This window comes from Natator depressus, chromosome 3, assembly GCF_965152275.1.
Source record: "Natator depressus isolate rNatDep1 chromosome 3, rNatDep2.hap1, whole genome shotgun sequence".
NCBI classification, from domain to species: domain Eukaryota; kingdom Metazoa; phylum Chordata; order Testudines; family Cheloniidae; genus Natator; species Natator depressus.
Genome location: NC_134236.1, coordinates 125,083,240 through 125,106,694, shown reverse-complemented (window position 1 = coordinate 125,106,694; position 23,455 = coordinate 125,083,240). Strand labels below are relative to the sequence as shown.

The 23,455-nt window shown below is 40.9% G+C and overlaps 1 protein-coding gene across 2 annotated transcripts in view; it reads left to right on the top strand.

Annotated features, from left to right (window-relative positions):
* Positions 1 to 13,963, top strand: part of PDE10A (phosphodiesterase 10A) — a 565,357-nt gene extending 551,394 nt beyond the window's left edge. For both annotated transcript variants that reach the window (XM_074948747.1, XM_074948749.1), the window contains 2 exons: positions 2,136 to 2,224; positions 8,176 to 13,963. In XM_074948747.1, coding sequence (XP_074804848.1) covers positions 2,136 to 2,224; positions 8,176 to 8,293 — 207 coding nt within the window. In that variant the 3' untranslated portion in view covers positions 8,294 to 13,963. The remainder of the gene's footprint in view (positions 1 to 2,135; positions 2,225 to 8,175) is intronic.
* Positions 13,964 to 23,455: the final 9,492 nt, after the last annotated feature.

Genomic DNA, 23,455 nt, shown 5'->3' with positions numbered 1-23,455 from the left:
AGGTAGGAAAATAAAATAAAATTTTTCTTATGCAGCAAAACTGAAATAGAGTTGTTTTAAATTTTATTCTCTGAAAGTTAAAAGCCTTGTTTATGAAAGCGAGTGATGGTTTTAACATGTTGGTTATTAATAAATGGAAAAACATTGGGTAACTTTTTCAAAAATGCCTAAATTTCATTTTAAAAAGGGACTTAGGCACTGAGGAGCCTGTGTGTCACTGAAGGTCAATGAGACTTAAGCGCCCAAGTCACCTTGGTGCTTTTGAAAGTTTTTCTGCAATCTTTTACATATTCATGTACTTGTAAAACAGAATTAAAGAGGAACTATATGAAATTCTTTAATCTAGCCACAATCTGCCCTTACAATGCAGACGTATGGTTGAGAGGATGAGAACTGGAATATTAGTTTGGGGAATCCATGCCCTTTTTAAAATAAAAAAATCTAAAATTTAAAACTCCTGGTCAGAAGTGGAAACTATCTCAAGGAATTGTCATGGATTAACTGGTTTTATTCATTTTTCCACTCTACCTCTTTTTGACCCTCTCAGAGTTTGTCCAGTTTGTTGTGTATTTTTTAAATGAAAATGGTCTAATTAATACGGCCCAAACCATAATATTTTATTTTATTTTTAAGTACTGTGGTTTCAGTGATAGGATTCTATGATGTAAATCCCAGATGTGTTTAATTTTGGCAAAACCTCTCACTTTTTTGCCATGGTATTAATACTGATAGGTTAAGCAGATATCTCCTTTAGAATTTGTGACAGGTCTGTAGCAGTCTGTCAGTTCTTAAAATAAAATAAAAATTAATTACAAACATCTTAAAAAAAACCCATGGAGTGCATATAAAACATACAGTTTAAAATAGTGAGCTCCCTTGTGATGTTTAAACCTCCCTCCTATTGCTGCAGCCCTGCCCCCTTACCAACTGCAGCCTCTCTGTCAGTCATGTCATATATTCTGTAGCCTAGATTGTAAGAATCTGAGGACAGGGACTGTATCTCCTATCTGTTGTAAAGCACCAAACACACCTATTTACACTCCACTTCCATTGCAGAGGGAACTTCTGCATCTGTGGAGGCAGAGGTAGGATTTGCCTTTTAATATGTGGATAAGGTCTAATATGTCAATAGATAAAAAGGGGTTTACACGTTAAACTCTGTGATCATGGTACAGTATGCTATTTCACTAAAATACATTTAAAACTATATATCAGAAAAAAAGACTGGTAGCCCACACTGTGGATATTCTTGCACTAGACTGGCTAGCGTGTGGTCCTCTATTAAAGCTGTGGGGATTTTTTTTTTTTTTTTAAGTAAGAGACAATAGGAGGGGGACAAATTTAAATGTATAGTGTAAGCAAACACGACTCCCTTGAAATCAGTGAAGTTACAACAGGGCTGAATTTGGCCCCTTAGCCCTGCCTGTACTAGGGCCGTTTTCAGAAAATGTCCTGCCATTAACACCAATTCAAGTACACCAAAGGTAGCAACGTTAAGAGCCCTACCCTAGATGGGCTAGTGGCACCTTTAACACTGTGTTGACTAGACCCGCTCTGAGCAGCGTTATGAGACACAGCATTAAAAATGTCAGTTGAGCCATCTTCTGAGGGGCCCCACAGGTAGACCTAAACCAGTATTTAGAAACAAGAGACATTTTTAGAAAATTTCCCCAGTATACCATATCCTTAGAACATCCAGAGAATCCAAGTGTGAATTAAAATTCCAGAGGACATAAGTCAAATCCAGAATCTGACCCATCTTTGTGGAACACTGCAATATTTTCCGCTTTGAAAAGCCTTTCCACCATAAGAATGACACTCCGAACATGGACAGTCCCATCCTCCCACATGCCTCCAACCCCCAAAATGAACAAATCAACCAGCCAACAAAGTTCAAAGAGAAAACCTACCCCAAGCAGTATGTTTTACCCCCAAAAGGGAGAGCTGACTGCTACTGAGTTCACTTTGATGGTGCTCAGATGCTGTGGAGATGGGCAGCAGTACAGAACAGTAAGATAGATTGTAAGTCAGTAAATTGTAAAATAAGTAAGTAAATAGATTAGTTTGGGGCTCTTTTGCAGTTAACTGTGTCATAATTTGGCTCCTGTCAATATTTTTTCCACTGTTTTTCACAGATTGGATTCTACAATGCTGTAGCCATCCCATGTTACACCACACTCACACAGATCTTCCCTCCTGCTGGGCCACTACTCCGGGCATGCAGGTGAGTAGCAGTGCAAGATTTTGCACAGCATATATCTTGGCTGAGTGAGAGTGTGTCCCACTACATATATCTGTCTAGAAATATATGCCTCTAAATTCCAAATATTGCATGTAGACAAACATAAATGTTCTTCTCTAGCAAGTGCATCCAACACCTGGAGGCAGGGATTATTAGGTCGGTTCAGCCAACATAGGTCCATCGATGCAGCTATTAAAATTTATTTAATGTCAAAACTACCTGTAGACAAACAGGTCCATCCGTAATGTGTCCCCAGTTAACTGCCTCCATCTAGCCCAGGACAACTCAACTTCCCCCTGTCTGCTTCATGCCTCCATTTTACTTGCATAACTACTGGGAATTAAAATGCCTTTTTCTTCTGTGCTTTTACTGTCGCCTCATCTCTCTCCTATTCCTTTTCTTCTGGTTGTGTTCCTGTATTCTAGTTTAACAGACATGTCTCTCTCCTATGTGGCAGATCAGAGTACTCTCTTCATTCTTCAGATCTTTAAACCACTAGCATTTTCTCTTCTGGGTACAGTGGCAGTGTAAAGTAAATAGAAGGAAATCCCCCCCCCCCCTCTCTCTCTCTCTGTCCATCCACCCACTCCTCCATCTAAAATATACATTTGAGGTCCAGAAGTGTGTGTTTTTGTGTATACGTAGTATAAATAAAATAAGATTCCAGAACTGTCACTCTGAAGCCTACAATGTCTGAGTCAGCGTGAAGTGATGGAAACAGCTACAAGCTTGGCTGAAAGCTCTTTTAATTCAGAATATCACCAGGTTCAGTCATCACTGGGATACACAGTCTGTTATCATCCAATTTTTAAGTTCTCAGCCACTTTGACTTTGCAGATTATATCCGTGTGACAGCAAGGTATGTATCTATGCCATGCCAACAGACCTAGAACTAACGTGATTTCAGAGGTAAGTCAACAAATCACCACCCTTGCTCTACAGCATTTGCATACAACAGTTCCATTGGTTATATGACAAGAATACTCAGATGGTGGCTTACTTGGCCCAACTGCCACACCTAGGTGAAGCACAGGCTTTTAGCTACGTGCGCGCGCACGCGCGTGTGTGTGTGTGTGTGTGTGACGTGGTGTGGGTACATACACACACTGTTTACATTGTGACACTACCATTTCTTAGGGTTACGGGAAGTGGCGATACTGGGATTCTTCAAGTATGAACTTGCGGAATTTGGTTTGCTAGGAGGATCATTAGCTTCCCTGGACTGTACTGGGTACTGACAGGTGGTGCAATGAGAATGCTGATCCATTGCCGCCCAGGGGTCTGTTCTAGCCAGGTTACCCCAGGGGTCTGTTCTAGCCTAACCTTGTTCAACCTATACATCAGTGACTTGCCACCAATCCAGTCACAGAAGTTCATCTTTGTAGACAGCATTTGCTGTGGGCTATAAGCTCCGACTTTCTCTGAGTTGAAGAAGTGATAACATTGCAAAGCTGGCTAACTACTTCAAGACATGGCACCAGCAAGACAGTCTCTAGCACATACCACTTCCACCATGCAAACACTAAGAGGGAACTAAACGTCATAATAAATGTCCAGAGGCTGAAGCATGAAGCTTACCCAATTTATTTAGGCATGACCCTTGACCAAACACTGACCTACAAAAGCCACCTGAGCAAGATACAACAAGGTCAAGACACAGAACAACCTTCTCAGCAAATTGGCAGGTTCTTCATGCGGAGCAGATGCTCCAACCCTAAGGACCTCAGTCTTTGCCATCTCATACTCAATAGCAGAATACTGTGTGCCAGTATGGAGTCAGCCAGGGAACACCAAACTTGTTGACATGCAAATCAGCTCAACAATACACATTATCACAGGAACTGTCTGACTGACTCATCTTCCATGGCTTCCAATTCTGAGCCACATTGATCCCCCTTACGTCAGGAGGGAGATTGCAGCTGGCAAACTGCTTGAGAAGGGACGTACCAACCCAAACTTGCCATTGTTCAACGCCCTTTTTAGCCCACTAGCTACACATCTTTCATTATGACACTCACCATGGTCGAGGCTGCTACGCCAGGACATGACAGCAGAATCCCTGTGGCGGGAAGACTGGTGCTTAACACCAACCACAAATCAGTTCCTCATCACAGACCCTCCTGCTCACCCACCCAGCTTCGACCTGCCACGTCATCAGTGGGTCCTTCTTAGTCGATCCAGGATTGGGCAAGGCCTCTGTACAGCCAACCAGCACCACTGGGATCTTCGAGACAATGCAAGCTGCAGCTGTGGCACAGATCAAACAGTTAAATCCATTACTGAGTAGTGCCCGCTAACTAAATTCAGTGATGGGCTCCGAGAGCGCCACTTGGCCACATTGCTTGGCTCAGCAAATATGCAAATGCTAAATAAAATAAATACTACCACTTCTAGATCTCATTGTGATGGAGGCTATTCCTGACTCTTTCCCACCCATGCATGCACATACCTTTTTTCCTCTGCATTCTCTCCTTTTCTACATATCAGATATAAGCCCACCAATTGCCTAAATGTAACTGTGGCAGCAAGACCTACTTCTGCCTCTTCCAGATGTTCCTATCTGCTTTAACATAGTTTTTGTTATTACACTGAGTTTCCCTCAATGGAACCTTATGTCTCATTCCCTTCGGTGTTGGAGGCTCCAGACTCCCTTCCTAATGCTAGAAACAAAAGACCAAAGCTAAATCCTGAGAATTTAAAAAAAAAAAAATTAGTTCACTTAAAGTTCCCTATAAAACTACTTGTAAACAGTCTTAATTGACTGTGAATCAGTCAGCTGTCTTGTAGAGGTAGCTTGTGCGGTCTTGCAACCTTGCTAATTGCTAGATTTGTACTTCCTGCGTGGGGTAGATTCCTAAATAGTCATCCAGTAATATCAACAGCTGAAAGCTAGATGTTGGCTGGCTGGTTCCCTGTGGCCTAAAGACAAATTGCATATTCTGTAGCAGAGCTGGTTCCCATCACAATTTTTCTCAATTATGCTGTCTTGTCTTGTTTTTAAAAAAATAAAAATTAAAAACTTATTCAACTTCCTCAAAATGATTTACATTTATGAAAACTCCAGATGAATTTCTTCATGAAATATTTCCCATTAGCTGGATGTCTTTGAAATCAGAAATCCACTTTTGCTCAAAAATATGTTCTTAAATATTTTCATTATGAAGTAGGTGGGAAAGAAGTCTTCTTAGAGGCCACATGATTGATGGATTAACCTCAGGACTGGAAGCCAGGAACTCCTCAGTCACGTGACTGGCCTTAATTATGTTTTGCACTTATTTTACAAATATGTACATAGCCTCACGATACTTGTGTGAAGTAGTTGAGCATTATTATCATCATTTTAGAGATATGGAAATTAAGGATTAGGGAGGGTAAATAAGATGCATAAGGTTGCACAGCATATAATTGTCAGAAGTTCCCAAAAAAAACCTTTTTTGGGTTGTCCCAAAACTTTTCAAAATTTTAGGCTTATCAAAAACTCTGCAAGGCAGCACGGAATGGAGGGAGGGGAAACATCATGGCAGAGAGAGAGAGACACACACGTGTGTGAGAGAGAGATGCGCATTGCCCCTTTAAGTATGCTGACCCCATTCTAAGTACATTGCCCTGTTAAGTAGATCAGCAAGCTCCCTCCGTCCTGAGTCCTGTCGTGTCACCGCCCTGCTCTATGGAGATGGATAAAGTGGGGGGGGGGGGCAAGAGGGACACCCTGACATTAACAGCCCTCTTCGCCCCCCCCCCCCCCGCCCTTGCACAGCAAGCAGGAGGCTCCCAGGAGCAGGTCCAAAGAAGAGGGCAGGAGCAGCACAAGGCAGTGAGGGAGGGACAGCTGAACTGTGCAGACATAGAGAACTTAGGGGAGTGGGGAGCTGATGGGGGGCTGCCGGTCCACCCTGGTTCCAAGCCCCCACCACTAGCTCCAACTCTGTTCCTTCTGCAAGCAGTGGACAAAGCAGGCAGCTGCCAAACAACGTTATAAGGGAGCATTGCACAACTTTAAACAAGCATGTTCCCTAATTGATCAGCAACGTAACAGTAAAACACCGTTAACTGGGAAGACTTTAAGTGAGGAGTTACTGTATTCCTATTCCTTCGCTGCAGACATCTGTCTGAGAGTCTATCTACATAACTAGACACTTGGTAGGACAGAATGGAGTAAATTTGTTAAAGCTCAGATAGTATGGCTGTCCTTTACTCTGCATTTGAAAACTGAATGGTCGATTTTGACCATATGTAAATATCATGGACTCTCTAGATCCACAGCGATATAAATTGACATAATCCCATTTAAATCCTTGGAGTGATACAAGTTTACACCACGTGAAACTCTGGCTCCATATTCCATTCAGATACTTAAGCTGTAAGCAGCTGTGTTACCCGGGGTTCTTTCAACCCAAAGTTCTTGGTAACTTTTGCTCTGTGCGAGGTGGTGTCAGGAAATAAATCAGGGGAGACACGGCTGTCCGACCGATAGATGGCTGGCACAAACAGGACAACACAAGAGTGCTTTCACTTAAAGCTAAATTTTACTTAGTCTCAAGCGCTTACATACATCCGCAACAGGTTAGTAAAACACCCCCAACCCTCGATAATTACCAAAGCTGAGTGTGACTCTCGAGTGGCACAGCGGCAGCCTGTCTGCCAGTGGGGAACACAAGACGCATTCAGAGGGGGAATCCAGTCCCATTACCTCAAACTTTTCCCCCTTATTTATACATTAATAATACAATGACATGTCACTTAAAGAAAACTTGTTAACCAAGCAGTTTCAACGGTCAAGCAAGAGGTTTCCTTCTGATTATTGATTAACCAGGTGTGGGTATTTTCCCAGAGTTTGCAGCCTTGAGGCCCTAATGGACATTCCTGTGGCACATCCTGCTCTTCTAAAATGCATGTATCCGCAACTTCAACACAGTTCTTATCAGGAAGGACGTGGGGTCAAGCTGCCCTTTCTGTGGCACCCAAAACCCCCTCCCCTCCTGCCTTGGTTAAGCTGAGGTTGCTGCATGGCCAATTTACAGCCTGCTAACTTGGCTGCTTTTAGCAATAAGCAATAGTGGTTTCAGGCACTTTACTGATTTTCCAAAATCTCCCTGTACAACTTTGTTATTTGACACTTTTATGATTTGTAAAACCAAAGTTTGGAGACTTGAAGGATAGGGTAGGCCAGGCTCTAAGGTAATGAGCACTCTCTGCCTCTAGGAAGGAGAATATCAGACAAGAACACCCCCCCCTTATTCGAAGGCCCTTTGCTTTGGAGAAGACTGACTAATACAATAACCCTAATATCTAAAATATCATTAGCTACTTTGGCCAGCAGAATTGTATTGTCTTATTGCTCTAAATGGAGAGAGGACTTCATGAAGAATTGTGGGCTTCCATGGCTTCCATAGAGGCAAATGGCATGGCAAGAATGCTGAATTCTGTGGCATCCTGGAAAAACAACAAATTAGGCTGCCACAAAGTCCATGACGCCCTGAGTGAGGTATGGGACAGGTCACATCTCTCAAAAGCTATTGTTTCAGTTTCTCTGCAGCCTTGAGCAGGCATCACGGCATTACGTCATGCTTTCAAAGACATCTCTGCAATGATGAGGATTAGAAATTCAATTTTTATAAGAAATGGAAGCAGGTTCCTTAGCACAATTCTTTAGCAAGGGGTGAATTCTGTGGCAAATTGGCAGCTGTTGAATTGCAGAATGCACAGGATCCTGGCAATAGCCAGCATATACTTCCCTAAAATAGGCATCAAGATTAAAAATGTGGTGTTGACAGAAAGAAATAAGATGAAATAAATACAGTAGTAAGAAAAACTTTATTATAGACCAGTGTTATGTACTCCATAAAGCTACTTCTGTTGGTGTAATGTAGCAGAACTTATTAGGAAAGAACTGTTAAATTTATGTACAGGCTTTGCTCTTTTTGCATCTCCAGGGAAAATCTCAAACAATGGGAGAAATTGACACAAGGAGAGGAAACTTCATTATGGATTCCGTCCCAATCACATGATCCCCAGACCTCAGATTCACTTCCTGTGAAGATTGATGACTAAACAGCCGTGACAAATTGCTTTAACTCTAAGGCATCTCTCCTTTGTTCATTTTTTGTTTGGTTTGGGTTTTTTTTCTTTTTTGGAAAGGAAAAAAAAAGCTACAGATGCTGAGAAGCAGATCTGCCTGTGGAGGTAATACCTACAGAGTTACCTCAGCTAGGTGACTGTCCACCAGTCTCCTGTCTAACATCAGTGACACAACATAACCAGAGAGAGACTGACAACTCAGTTGCTTCAGAATCAGCTGTCAAAGCAAACTTATGACATGTGAATATAAAAGACTGGCCTTTTCTCATGGGCTACATTGCTGAGGCCTTAATTCAAAACTGAAGGGAAAAATATTAGGGGGTACTTTTAAAATTGTATCTTTCTAGTAAGGGTTTCAATGGTACTTTTATTATATTGTACTGTGGCTGGATTTAACACCAGTGTCACTTGGGAGTTCTTGGCTATAAATAGAACATTTTACACATTGCTCTTGTGAATGTTTATGTGTGATCTACTGGTAATCAGTTTGAAATTTAGCAGAAAACCTTTGGAGCTGTAACTTTTACTGAAGTTACAGTACTTGAATTATCTTGCTGCAGACAGAAGGAAAATCAACTTCTAGGTTCAAGGCTCCAAAAATTCTATTAGGTATCACAGAGCAACTGTTTTATTTCTCAAGTTAAATGTTGAAAGCACTGGCTGTGTTTGGGTTTTTTGTAATTATGTGAAAAGCTAGAGAGCTCATCCATTCATACACTGGAAGTACTGGATATTTATCTCCAGTAAGGAGAGATGCAGGCATAATTTCAGGCTGGACCTTTTTATCAACATTGACTAAAATGATGGGCTAAAGTTTGAATGTAATAGCAGAGATCTGCCTGCCTAGCTAGCTATATGTCAAGTGGTCATGCTAATATTTTTCGTGGTGAGTCATATTTTAGAAAATATTAGAGAGACATGTTTAACATACAATACTTTCTGCTGGAAATAGCAGCCTTGTCAGAAAAGTCAGGTATACTAGGCATTACTGCGGTACCATCACAATAAAAGGAAAGTATTTTTCTTTGACTAGCTTTTATGTTGCTCACCAGTACCGTATGTTTTCTACTACCAAAAAAAAAAAAAGGGAAGCCATTTACCTTTTTTATGTTTGCTTTTTTTTTCTAGTTCAGCAAACATTTCCAAGTTTAGAGCTACCTAACTAAGCAGAAAAATAACTGATTCAGAAAACTGAAACTCTGTGGAAGAAATTCTGTGCTGATGTAGGGCTCTGATCCTGCAAACAATTATGCATGTGCTTAACATTAAGCGCATGTATAACTGTTTGCAGTTTTGGGCCTTATGCTCTATGCAACCCTTTTGATTTTAATGTGGTTGCAAAGGGTGTAATTCAATATACAGAAGTTGACCCTGAATCTTTCTTTTTAAAAATAAAATAAACTTTCAGTATATAGTACATTTTGTCTATACCCCGGTCGTTAGCAACACTGCATTTGTTTAATCTGCACCACCGAGCCTACGTTATATTAATCAGCTCTTCTTACCTGCTTGCAGATAGGCAAGTCTTGAAGTGGTTCAGTGGCAACACTACAGTGTAGTATAAATACAAAGAAGTAGTACGGTCAGCAGTTTAAAGGCAATAGGTAGTATCTCTTTTTCCATTTTGCTTGTTTACTGAACTGTATTGATCTAATAAGCATGCATCTTATTATTTGTTTTTATTAAAATGTCTGGGTCCCTGAAGAGCTTTGCCTTCTGTTCTGGTTGAGCACAAACCAGTATATGTTTGTGATCTATAATCACATAATGTATACATAAGCCTTTTCAGTACATAAAATACCATGTAGGGTTAGATTTGGGGTATCTTGATCAAATCTTTTTATTTGAAGTTCATATCTGAATCATACAGGGGACCAAGGATGTCTAGCAGCATCCATGCAACGCTTAATTTGCTTTGCCAATACTAAATGCTGTTATTCTCTGCATAGTCACCAGTGAATTTTTAGGGAATGAAAAAAAATTATAAGGATGCAATTTTATCAAACTAAACAAACGAGATCGACGTAAGTGTGTCCTCTACTTTATTCCTTATCAGTTCTGGTTTAAATAACGCAATTCATACGCAGCCTGCGTGACTGCAAGCAAAGAACTTGGGACACAGAGTTACTGATTTATGTAGAAACTTCACAGTGGTGGCCTCAAATACAGTCTGTCTGTATATCTGTGAGATACCCAAAACAATTCATATTGAAAATCTCTTTCATGGCTCAAGCATGTCTGTTATTACTGTCCCCTTCTCCCTCTATTTGCTGGTCTTGTCAGTGTTGCAAAATATTCCTTGTCACATGCTATATTCATTTCACAGAAAGTTTGTCTGATTTCCAGTCAGTGACTGTAAAATCTAAATTAGCTAAATCATGAGTCGTCACTGAAAATGCTTGGCAGTGTCATATAGGTGCTTTAAATATTTCCCTAACGAATTAAGCAAAGTTGCAATAAATAGTTCTATTAATGTGATGAGACAACCATATTGGTACTTGACATTTTGAGTAACCTGAACCACTTAAAATAGTTTGTTAAAGTTCCATTAGAGTTAATACAGTCTCCCCACCCCCTTTCTTCTCCTCTGGAGTAAGACGGGGAAAAGAGTAAAACCATATGGACAAAGCCTACCTATATTTTAGGCAACAACAAAAATAATAGTCTTAATGGGCAAAATTTTCTAAGTTGCATCTATTTGTCCCTATAGACTAATTTAGTGAGGGCAATTTTAGGCATCCAGGTGTTTGACAGAAGTAAACCCAAATCAGTATCCCAGAACTGAAAACCCTAATCTAAGAAGAAGTTTGAGTCTGCATTTGAATGTCATGACTCAGGTCCATGTTGAATATTTGGTTGTCCAAAAATTTATACTTGCGCTGGCAAATAGAACAACTAAACATCTGACACAACCATTTTTGTGGTCAAATGTCAGCTGAGTTTTTGTCTCTTTAAAAATGTAGTCACACAAAATGAATAAGAACTTTTTAAAAATTGGCACAGACATTTTTCCTAGAAGTCTTATAAAATGTATAGTTTTTATTCCCAAAAGAGCATTGTTTTTATTAAAGTTTTAATGATCTTTTCCCTTCTAAACAAAACAATAGAAAAAAGGGACTATTTCAAGCCATATTTGAGCATTCTTTTGAGTAGGTGTAAGAAGCTGAATTTGAGAAGGATGCATATTCAGCCATAGCTCCTGCTGATGCATCTTGAAACAATACCTGGAACATAATGAATACGGAAAACATAGCCAACCTGTGAAAAGTGGATGGCACAGGATGGTATTAGCCATTTTAGCTTTCACTTAGTATACTGTATATTCTATAAAAGCTTTGCTGGGAACACCATTACTGCGGTAATCGCATTAAGAATTTTTGTCAGATAGTGCAATATTCTACTGTAATGGGTCAGCACATTGCAGCTACACTGTTATAAATTGTAGCATGGTAGAAGCATTACATTAGAATAATGTACTGCTTTTTTTTTAAATGGGAGCACATTCTCAAATATGTTAATTAGATTCTCGGAGGCATGCAGTGTGGCACTTACATTTTCATATGGCATGCAGTACACAGTACTTAAGTGTGTTTTAAATAAGCTGTATGGATTGCAAATTTCGAAGTAGAAATATTTGTACTAGCTAATCAGTCTCTTGCTGTTACTGTGTTCAGGCCACTTAGTGTTAAAATTGTAAGGGCAACATAGAGCATTATTTATCTAAAAGAAATACCCAAGTCCCTTACCTGTTCAGACAGTTGCAATCTTCTTGAAGAAATGCATTTGCCTAAAACACTGTGATATAGTTGCCATTCTGTGAAATGGTGCAGTAAATTGTTCATTCTAAGGAGAGTAAGTGACTTTCTATACTCTCCTATAAGGATAATCATATTCAAATTTTAGGTTATGCATTCCAATCTAGCAAAGGCACATCACAACTATCTTTTGTCTGCTTGCTGACCAAAAACTGTGCTCGATTGTAATTTGGGTGTATGCTCTGTCAAAAACTGAAGAAGTTAGTAATCAACCGGTTTGCAGGGTAGATCAAACTGGTTTGTAGAGTAGATCCATGTATATTCAAAATTCGAGGGGGGGGGGCAGTTCTGTGAAGAAGAAAAAACTTCAAGATAACAACATTCAACTTTATGACATCTAGTGAGCTGAAAAATTGATTTTATATATATGACACATATAAACTATCTTCTTTGTAAAAAAAAAATGCAAGTGCAATAATTTAAAGAGGTCTTACCTTTGCATTTATAAATTATAAATACTGTACATGGTGTGTATTTTTTCATGTATTCATTTGCAGTCTTTGTATTTAAAAAACAAACAACCTTTACTATTATGTTTGTACAATAGAGCAGTAATCATTTATTATGATATAGTTAAGCTGTAAATAAATTAACAAACCAAACAGCCAGTACATATGCATATATGGGTGTCCTGTTGTGAAACCTGTTTCTGCTTTAATTGCTGGCTTTAGCACAGCAAGACAACTTCTGTGGATATGTAATTATACATATAAATATATGTATGATACATAAAATATATTTAGAAATGTTCATAATTTTAATGGATATATATATCCATACACTTTGGTGTGAATATTACTGAATACAGAGTTTTTTAATATTTTCTATGTTCATTTTTTGGTGTTGTGAGTGGGGGAGAGGGAGAGGGACTTCTTGTGGATCTGTGTGTATGTTTGTTGATCCACTACAAGTAAAATACAAGGAGAAATAAGAACAAAAGGCAATGGAATCCGTGAAAAAGATCAACAGTTGATTTTCTGTACATGTGACAACTTATCAGTTAAGGTGCATTTTTCCAAACGTCTGCTGTTGCAGCTATTTTCTGTAACAAAATATGTCTTGCTGTATATTAAATATTAAAATTACAATCAGATCCTCAGCTGGTGTAAATTGCCAGAGCTACATTGACTTCCATGCTGAGGATCTGGGCTATCCTTTTTGGTTCACAGTTAAATTTAATTGAGTACATTTACAATCCATCTGTTTCCAGCACCTTGGAACTACATATATGTTGCTTGAAAAGATTTGTGGCCCTTTTTGTCTAGGCACAGTGATGAGGAGGAAAGGGGGCAAAAAATTAGTATTGTTAGAATAGTTTCTTTACATGGGTTTCCTTCAGAACTCTTATGCTCCAAACCCTGTTTTTCATGACCCACACAGGTACATCTAACTTTGAGAGAAAAGGTTTGTTCCCAGGTAGAGCTAGGTGTGCTAAGACAAACCTCACGGTAGAAGTGGCTACACAAAATTACAGATTTAAAAAAAGACAATATGAATGCACCTTATTACAGTACCTATAATTCTACCACTCCTCCTTTTATTACTATTTATATAACAGTAGTACTCAGATGTTCCAGATGGGGATTCTGCTTGATGCTATACAAACAAATCCTTGCTCCAAAGAGCCTTCTATTGGGTTAGCATGTGATCATGTGAGGTAGTATTGACAATTGTAGAAAATAACATGGATGAGTTAATTTCAATACAACAGGTGATTTTATATATGCTTCTGTCAAAATGAGATTCATCTGTAGCTGCCATTAAAAATCAACATTCGCCCATAGTAACTGAGATTTCTTGTTGTATGTGCAGGGAAATGTGTTATTTCGGGTATAGAATGGTGGGTAGCTATGGGGAAACATTGACTTTTTAATGGTGATCACTATAATAAAAATACATCTAAAGATACCATGGTGACTGGACTCTTACTTTTAAGTATCAAAGTTCCAGCATGAGTGGCAGGAACTCTCATCTCTCTCAATGGTTTTTGACCCTTCAAGACATTAGTAGGTGCCTCAGTGCCCTCCTGAACAGTTTTCAAAAGACCACCCACTGAACACAGGCCACTCACTAGTGATCAGTGGAGAACTGGCTGGTCAGATGCTGTTGGCTCCCTCTGTTTTCAGCTCTTGCCTTGCATTAGATGACTAATACAAATACATACATTATCTCCTTATGTTATTTTTCCATGTAAGCAATTGCTGTAGTTGGTACAAGAATTTTTTTGTGATTGATAGTATGTGGAGGGGGAAGGGAGATCCATGATGTCATGAATCAAGGGGAGATGATCTGTGAAACAATGTCTATTATGATTTGGGTCCACACACTTAAAAAGCATGAAAATCCCAACTGTGTAATGTTCCCCTCCAGTTCCTTTTTTTTTATTGAGTTTGTCAAAGGAGCTCCTTGCTGGAACTGCTGCCATAGAGGCCGGGTCCAGTTCTGCAGACCTCAGTTCCACTTGGACAGTGCTCTGTATCCTTTTTTCAGTGCCCTGTTCCCAGTAGATTGCTTGGAGAACTGATTTCTTTCTTAGCCCTTCAACTTCATAACCAACTAGGACTCTGAAATCAGGGTTGATAAGGGAATTTCAGTTCTCTGTCAGCTATGGTGTGTCGATATGGCATGCGGGACTCCTCAGTCCTGAGCACATCAACAGCCTCAGCTCTTCTGAGGGGAGGAGCATTGTCTTTCTCACTCACGCAGTTAGTTTTGATGCTGTGCTGGAGTTGAGTGCCTCCTTCAGAGATATTTCAGAGGCTATTTTGGACATATTGTAGCTTGTCTTTTTCCACCTTCACTTAGGGTGTTCTGAAGTTTGTTTCTGAATTCCTTAGGGAAACAAACCCCTTCCCTTTTCCTTCTAGACTCAGCTCCTTTTATCTAACTGTGGATTGTTTCAACCTCAAGACCAATGTTCTAATACATTAACTGTGCTGAGATTTGATCTGTGTGTAGGAGAAAGGTTTTCTCATCCTAGTTTGACATTTTCCCCTATCCCAACACGTTTGCACAAGGACAATGTTTCTGCAAATTCTTTATTAACCTGGTCCTTTCCACCAATTTTTTATTGTTGGTAAGAACTAGTATTCTGGACCAATTGGTTACTATTTGATCCAGCTTCTCAAATTGGTGGCAATAGAGCACGTCCTTTGCTCTTTTCATGTTTTCCTTCTCGCGGTACAGGCAATGTAGTTGCTCTTACATTGCAGAGAACGTTGCATGCCAGTGACTGTTTGCTACCCACCCAGTAATATTTTCTCCAACTCTTTTACCTCCTGTTTGATGAAAGGGGTTTCTTGAGACTTACAAAAATGCCTCTGAATTTTTCTTATCCCCTAATAAGTTAGAGAATGTACTGCTTTGTGGATACTTCCTTTGAACATTTTAGTTTCCAAGGCCCTGATGCAAAACCCATTGAAGCTACTGGGGGGGATCATTTCATGAACTTGGGATCAGGTTCCAATATAGGTATCCAAGTCAATATGTGGGATGAAATCTTGGTGCCATTTAAGTCTGACAAAACTACCAGTGTCTTCAACAGAGCCAGGAGTTCCCCAGGTATCTTCAGAGAGCTTCTCTGAAAATATTACTTGACTGCTCACCCACACCTTCATTCCCCTCAGAGTTGGGAAGCTGAATTTCAGTAACTTTCTGCTCATTTTGTCTTAGGAAAGTTTATATCAGGCATAAATACTGTTTGGAGATGAGGGAGCTCTTGGCTTCCTGCTCATGAAGAAACCCAAGGGATACATGTTAGAAGGTCCTGGTGTCTGGTAGGTACACAGAACACCACTTGGTGCTTGAAAGTCAAAAGTCTGTTGAGAACAACAAGAGTGCCCTCTTGTCTCACACTGGAAACTTGAAACCCAACAATAGGAATCCAGTCCAATGATACCTTTGGAAAAGCTGAATTACAGCAGGTAAGTAATTTTCCTTTATGTTCTAAGATTACTGGAAGGTCTCGGTAATCTTTGCAGTCACAGCACCTGAACACCCATGAGAGAATACAGCGAAAATGGCTGTTGATTCAGTACATTGTTCACAGAGAACTACTTCTAATTACACTGTTTTTAAACTAACAGCATCTTGCACCAATAAATCAAAACTATGGGTCGAGAAAAGAGCCCTAGTTTCCAAGTCTCGGGGTAAAATTTTCACTCGTACCAGAGGGACTTCAAGCATCTGCTAGGCACTTTTGAAAATATTACCATCAGTGTCCAAATACTGTGGGGAATAGGCAGACCAGAAATACCACAGATCAACAGATCGATCTTAATGAAAGTAAAGTGGAACTTGAATGTGATTTGCCTAGTTTCCAAGGAGGTTCCACCCTTCCCTCAATGCCCACTTTTAAGGGCAGGTAAAGTCCTTTATTGGTGCCTGTTGTAAAAGTAACTAAACAGTAAATAATCACCTCACTTGACAATTATTGTTAGCAGTATGGATCGGCTTGGGAAAGGAATAGGTGACAAATTGTGGGCACAAGATATTTGACATAAAATGCATGGGATTTTGTGAAGAATCCTGCTTGACGCCTCCATTTCGATTTGGAGTTAAGTGCTTGGGAGATCTGGGTTTAAGTCCCTGTTCCACACAGAGTTCCTGTGTGACCTTGGACAAGTCACCGAGGGTCAGATTTTTAAAGATATAGGCGCCTAGTGGGATTTTCAAAAGTGGCAGGGTCCCTAACTCCCATTGAAATTAATGGGAGTTAGGTGCTTAAGCAGCTGGTGGGATTTTCAAAAGTGCTTCAGTGCTGAGCTGTGAATTCTGTGTTGCACCCCTTAGAGGTACAGCACGGAATCTCACCCGGAGAATTCCAGCTTTTTTATATACAGTGTCTTTGTTCATACAGAGAGACCATGTGACGTTTTTAGAGATTATATACAGGGATCACTTGACCCTTGATGACATAAAGCTGCCTGTGGGGTTGACCATGGTAGTTTTTTAACAGGACTAGATATATTGCACAGTAGTGTAGGATAGGAAGTGAAGGATCACCAACTGAAATATCAGGAAGAGATGACATGTAAGTTTGAACACTACAGAACTTCAAAACAGTTTACCCGTGTAACACTTAGATAACAAGGCTACCCCTGATTGGAAATAAGGTATAGTTTTTTTAATGGTGAGAGTAATTAATCATTGGCACGATGTACCAAGGTTCATGGTGGAGTCTTCAAGACTGATAATTTTTAAATCAAGATTGAATGTTTTTTCTAACAGATACAGTCTAGGAATTATTTGGGGGGCAGTTCTATGGTCTATGTTATACAACAGGTCAGACTAGGTGATCATAGAATCGTAGAATATCAGGGTTGGAAGGGACCTCAGGAAGTCATCTAGTCCAAACCCCTGCTCAAAGCAGGACCTAATCCCCAACTAAATCATCCCAGCCAGGGCTTTGTCAAGCCTGACCTTAAAAACCTCTAAGAAAGGAGATTCCACCACCTCCCTAGGTAACCCATTCCAGTGCTTCCCCACCCTCCTAGTGAAAAAGTTTTTCCTAACATCCAACCTAAACCTCCCCCACTGCAACTTGAGACCATTACTCCTTGTTCTGTCATCTGGTACCACTGATAACAGTCTAGATCCATCCTCTTTGGAACCCCCCTTCAGGTAGTTAAAGCAGCTATCAAATCCCCCCTCATTCTTCTCTTCCACAGACTAGACAATCCCAGTTCCCTCAGCCTCTCCTCATAAGTCATGTGCTTCAGCCCCCTAATCATTTTTGTTGCCCTCCTCTGGACTGTTTCCAATTTTTCCACATCCTTCTTGTAGTGTGGATGGACACAGTACTCCAGATGAGGCCTCACCAATGCCGAATAGAGGGGAATGATCGCATCCCTCAATCTGCTGGCAATGCTCCTACTTATACAGCCCAAAATGCCGTTAGCCTTCTTGGCAACAAGGGCACACTGCTGACTCATATCCAGCTTCTCATCCACCGGAACCCCTAGGTCCTTTTCTGCAGAACTGCTGCCTAGCCACTCAGTCCCTAGTCTGTAGCAGTACATGGGATTCTTCCTTCCTAAGTGCAGGACTCTGCACTTGTCCTTGTTGAACCTCATCAGACTTCTTTTGGCCCAATCCTCCAATTTGTTTAGGTCCCTCTGTATTCTATCCCTACCATCCAGTGTATCTACCTCTCCTCCCAGTTTAGTGTCATCTGCAAACTTGCTGAGGGTGCAATCCATGCCATCCTCCAGATGATTAATGAAGATACTGAACAAAACTGGCCCCAGGACCGACCCTTGGGGCACTCCGCTTGATACCGGCTGCCAACTAGACATGGAGCCATTGATCACTACCCGTTAAGCCCAACGATCTAGCCAGCTTTCTGTCCACCTTATAGTGCATTCATCCAGCCCATACTTCTTTAACTTGCTGGCAAGAATACTGTGGGAGATGGTGTCAAAAGCTTTGCTAAAGTCAAGGAATAACACATCCACTGCTTTCCCCTCATCGACAGAGCCAGTTATCTCATCATAGAAGGCAATTAGGTTAGTCAGGCATGACTTGCCCTTGCTGAATCCATGCTGACTGTTCCTGATCACTTTCCTCTCCTCGAAGTGCTTCAAAATTGATCCCTTGAGGACCTGCTCCATGATTTTTCCAGGGACTGAGGTGAGGCTGACTGGCCTATAGTTCCCCGGATCCTCCTCCTTCCCTTTTTTAAAGATGGACACTACCTTAGCCTTTTTCCAGTCATCCAGGACCTCGCCCTGTCGCCACGAGTTTTCAAAGATAATGGCCAATGACTCTGCAATCACATCCTCCAACTCCTTTAGCACCCTCGGATGTAGTGCTCGGATGCAATGATCACAATGGTCCCTTCTGGCCTTAGAGGCTATGAATGTATATGGCTCAGTCTTGCAACGTGATCAGCACATCAGTCTCACTGACTTCAGTGGAACCAGAGGGAAGCACTCAGTATTATTTGCAAGAGGTGCTCAGCACTTGGCAGGATGATGTTCATAAGCCATTTCATATCTCAAACAGTCCTCTTAAAAAAACAGCAAATAACCCCAATAACCAGAATAACAGGCAACAGACGCAACTACCCTACTTATTAACACACACAAAAAAGCATTTAGGATAGAATTTTTGAAGGCACTCACCATTGGCCTAACTCTACTGCCAGTGATATTACTAAAATCCCACCCTTCAGGGCCACAGTCAAAGTAAACTTCCCAGTGTAGTGTGTAACAAACCATGAAAAAAACCAGAGTGCTTCTTACAATTTAAATGGTGACTTTACAATTTCTAAGAAAATATGGAACATATTTGAGCCCCACCTACTCTATATAATCCAAAGACCGTGACTTTTTTGCAATTTTCATACACAAATTTACAAGCATAGTTTGCATGCTAAAGCTCAGAACCAACGGAGAACTTATGTTACCACTTGATACTTCACCTTTACAGAATGCCACATACTCCCGCAGCCCCTGCTGATCCCACTCCCTGTAGAAATGTTGTCCAAAGTCATGAAATTGTCCCAGGAGGACTTCTGCAATCAGCAAGATTTTCCCAGGTCTCAGGCAAGTAGCTCCACCCCATTGCTGTTGCAACAAGTAGGCACTTTGCACCTAATACAGCCCCTCCTCCACTCCTGCCCTGGCTGAGGCTTCCATAGCTTAAGGTCCATTAAAACAATGAGGAGAACTGCAGATACTTGCACTATAAACAGCCAGGTTGAGCTTTCCTTCACAGGTCTGATCGTAGAGCCTAGCCCTGCAAAGTGCTCCATCCTTCCTTAAGCCTAAGGACTGCGTTTGTGCCTGGCCTTTCTGTGGGCCACACAAGGAGGGGGTTTCAGCTCTCCCCCATGTCTTTGCACAACATAACATAGATAACATAGCTACCCCTGACAGTAAGCCCCTTCTGAAGGAGGTTCTTAGTTGCTGTACTAGAAAAGATCCCTGAGAGGGTCCTCTGGCAGTTTTAGATGACCAGAAGTATATTAATGACCTAAGAATTGTATTCTTATTTCTTTTCATAGACTTATAGGCAGAACTGTGTAAATATGGAATCTCGTTCCATTTTGTCCGACTCAATAAAAGGCAATCAGGGCCAAATTGCACCTGATTTTAAAAAGGCATAACTTCTGCTGAAGTCCTACTTCAGCCCCAAAGGAAAGCATACATCCATGGTGGTCAGATACCACAGTGATGGCCAATAATAATCTGGGTAAGACAGTCAGACACCAGTCCTCACATTTCAGCCATGGAACATTGCCTTAGCAGCCTCTTGGGGCTGAATTTGGCTGGGCAGGGGAGCTGTGGGGCTGTGGAAAGGGGAGGGGCCAGAGGCTCCACTTGCATGCACATCCTCCAGTCCAGGATGTGGAGACACTGGTGCCATGGAGTCTTGTGCCATTGGGCTAAAACAGCCTCCATGGAACAGCTCTATAGTCTAGAGGGAAGATTCGCTCCTTCCATCTACACTGATACTTGGATTGAGCTCTGAATCCCTGAATTATGCCTTCAGGGCTTGTGTGGTGTGTGTGTAGCCTAATATGGGCCCTCTGTGAATTTACCTTATTATGAATACATATTATTCATATTATTTACCTTATTATGAATACATATTATTCAACAACAGTGTGAAACTAAAGCAAGTGGGACTAGCAATGTGAACGTCTCTGTTTTAAACAAGACGTTCAACATTAGAAACGTGCATCGTGAACATGTTTTGGAATGATAATATCTATAAAATATGTAACAGTGGGTCTGGTTTCCTGGCAGCCCAATGTGGTGTTTGCCGCAAACAAAAGCCTTGTGGCACTAACAGTCATTCTGAAAAGACTGCTTCAGCTGCTTTACTCTTTAAACAAACATAGTTTGAGGAATAGGGAATCAGCCGAAGGATACTGGAGGTTTTGAAGTTGGTCAGTGCCTAAGTTGAGCATGATTTAAAAAATGATGTTGCTTTAGCTGGCTCTGTGGCCACGTACAGCATTGCCAGCTGGGAGACATCAATTCTGGCCACAGACGGACAGTTTCAGGTTTATTCCAAACTATTACCAGATCCAATTGCCTCATGGATCCCATGTGTGTAAATACTACAATGCCTTGGAAAGGGCATCTGGACCGCTGTGTGCCAAATTGTAGAAACGGTATTGGCCATGAGAACCGCCATATGCCTGTTCTCTGAGGTAGAGAGAAAAAATCAGTACTGGGTGCAGTGTTCAGTGAGCTTTCAGTCACTTGGTTTGTCAGGAGAAGGCAGCACAATGCTTATGTTAACAGCATGAGCGCTTGGATCAGACTGGGACTTTGCTCAGGCTTCTGAGCACGCTCTGAGGATTAATACACAGGTATTAACATTGTTTCAACATCACCCCATGTCTACCCTTGCCAGGAGCACACACAGATGTTCAAGCAACTATAACTGATATGGGAAACCTGAGGTTAAACAGATGGGTGTCCTAGAGGTGGTCACTCTTACCTTACGTGGAATGGATTCCACAGCCCATCCTGTTTCGCCTGCTCTCTCACTGCTGCATCAGCTTACCTGACTACTGAGTCAAATTTACATGGAGTTCACAATTTTGATTCCACACTTTTGCTTGGCCCATCTTGTTTCCATGCTTTCCAAACTTTGTACCTAAATCCAAACATTTTGTTTGCTAGCCACTGCACACTTCTTTTCCATTCAGTTCTTTTTGTGTGTTACCTCTTCCTGATTCCATCCATTTTCTATTTTTTGCCTCTTTTTTGGTGTAACAGACTCTCTCTATAGATTCTTTTCTGCTACATAATATATTATTTCTGTACATGTACTTTCAAATGACTTCTAAAACGTTTAGGGTGAAATCCTGGCCAATTGAGGTCAAGCAGAGTTTTGCCATTGAAATCAATGGGACTAGGATTTCACCCTTCGCCTCAGGTCCTTCCCCAAAAACTATGCCTCATTCTGCAAGGGTTCTGCGCATTCATCTTCACAGGACTGGGCCCATTCTCAGTTCTTCTCCGTTCATATTCTTATTTTGTAATATTTGTTGGCGGCCTGTATCTCTTTAAATTCTGTTTTGTGGTGCTCCCTGTGTTCATAATTCATTGTTGTGCCTTCCAGAAGTATTCTGTAAAATAAATACCTTATAATCATGATGCCTTTTGTACTGGAGTAGTAGGATGATAAGTGACAAGTATCGGGGGTAGCCGTGTTAGTCTGTATCCACAAAAACAACAAGGAGACTGGTGGCACCTTAAAGACTAACGGATTTATTTGAGCATAAGCTTTCGTGGGTAAAAACCCCACTGAAGAAGTGAGGTTTTTACCCACGAAAGCTTATGCTCAAATAAAACTGTTAGTCTTTAAGGTGCCACCGGACTCCTTGTTGTTTTAGTAATAAGTGATACTTTTATAGCAGTTAAATACTACTAGTGTAGTTATTTATTGATCTGTTAAGAATTCATGGCCTCCAGCACTATAGTATTGGAGTGTCTTAGATGGAAAGCTTAATAATTATATATTAATAAAGTGTTTAGAAATGTGCTTGGAATGATCCCACCATGGAAGCACGCCTTCACAAATCAGCAGATATTAACCTCTGTTATGTGGTATCATGCGCATAGAGTATGCAGAAGGTGGGTGTTAAGTTTAACCATTGTGATGCCATGATATCTATCAAGGAAGTATACCCTGGGACCAGGGCCCTTGCTCTGCTCCACGCCTCTGTAAATATAAACCCCTGTTATGTTACCAGTGTATCTCTGACACAGTGTATCACTGTGCTAAAAATTAACTTGCACTGTGCTGTCATTGAGTCATATTACATAAGAGCTTGCAATGCATCTGCCCACACAGTGCCTGGCTCAAGCCAGGCCTAATAGCCCTCAATTACATGAGCACTAAGTTATTATTTAATGATTATTTATGATCTGCTAGGTGCCATATCAGGTTCAAAAACAAAGACAGTCTTTGATCCAAAGAGCTTAAATTATTGAGAGTGTAATTTTCCGGGGTGTTATCTGTTTGCAAATATTGAACTCTGACAGCAGGGAGAAATAGGCTGTCAACTTTGCACAAGGTGTTATGTGCATTCAATATACAAAGAAGGACAGGCTGTCGCTCCTTGGGATGCAGAATAGCTCCTGGGAGTGTGTCCAGCTGTCCAGTGAGTTTTAACAGATCAGTATTCCAAACAAAAACAAAACAATCAGGTTGGAATTTAAAATACCAGTCGTCAGCCTTGAGGAGAAAAAGAATTCCCACCAGGGAGGTGGTTTTGATCCCACAGGCTTGCTCGACTCCACTGGGAAATACCCTGGCCTTCTGAGGTTCCCTTCGCAGCAGCGTGCACGGTTGC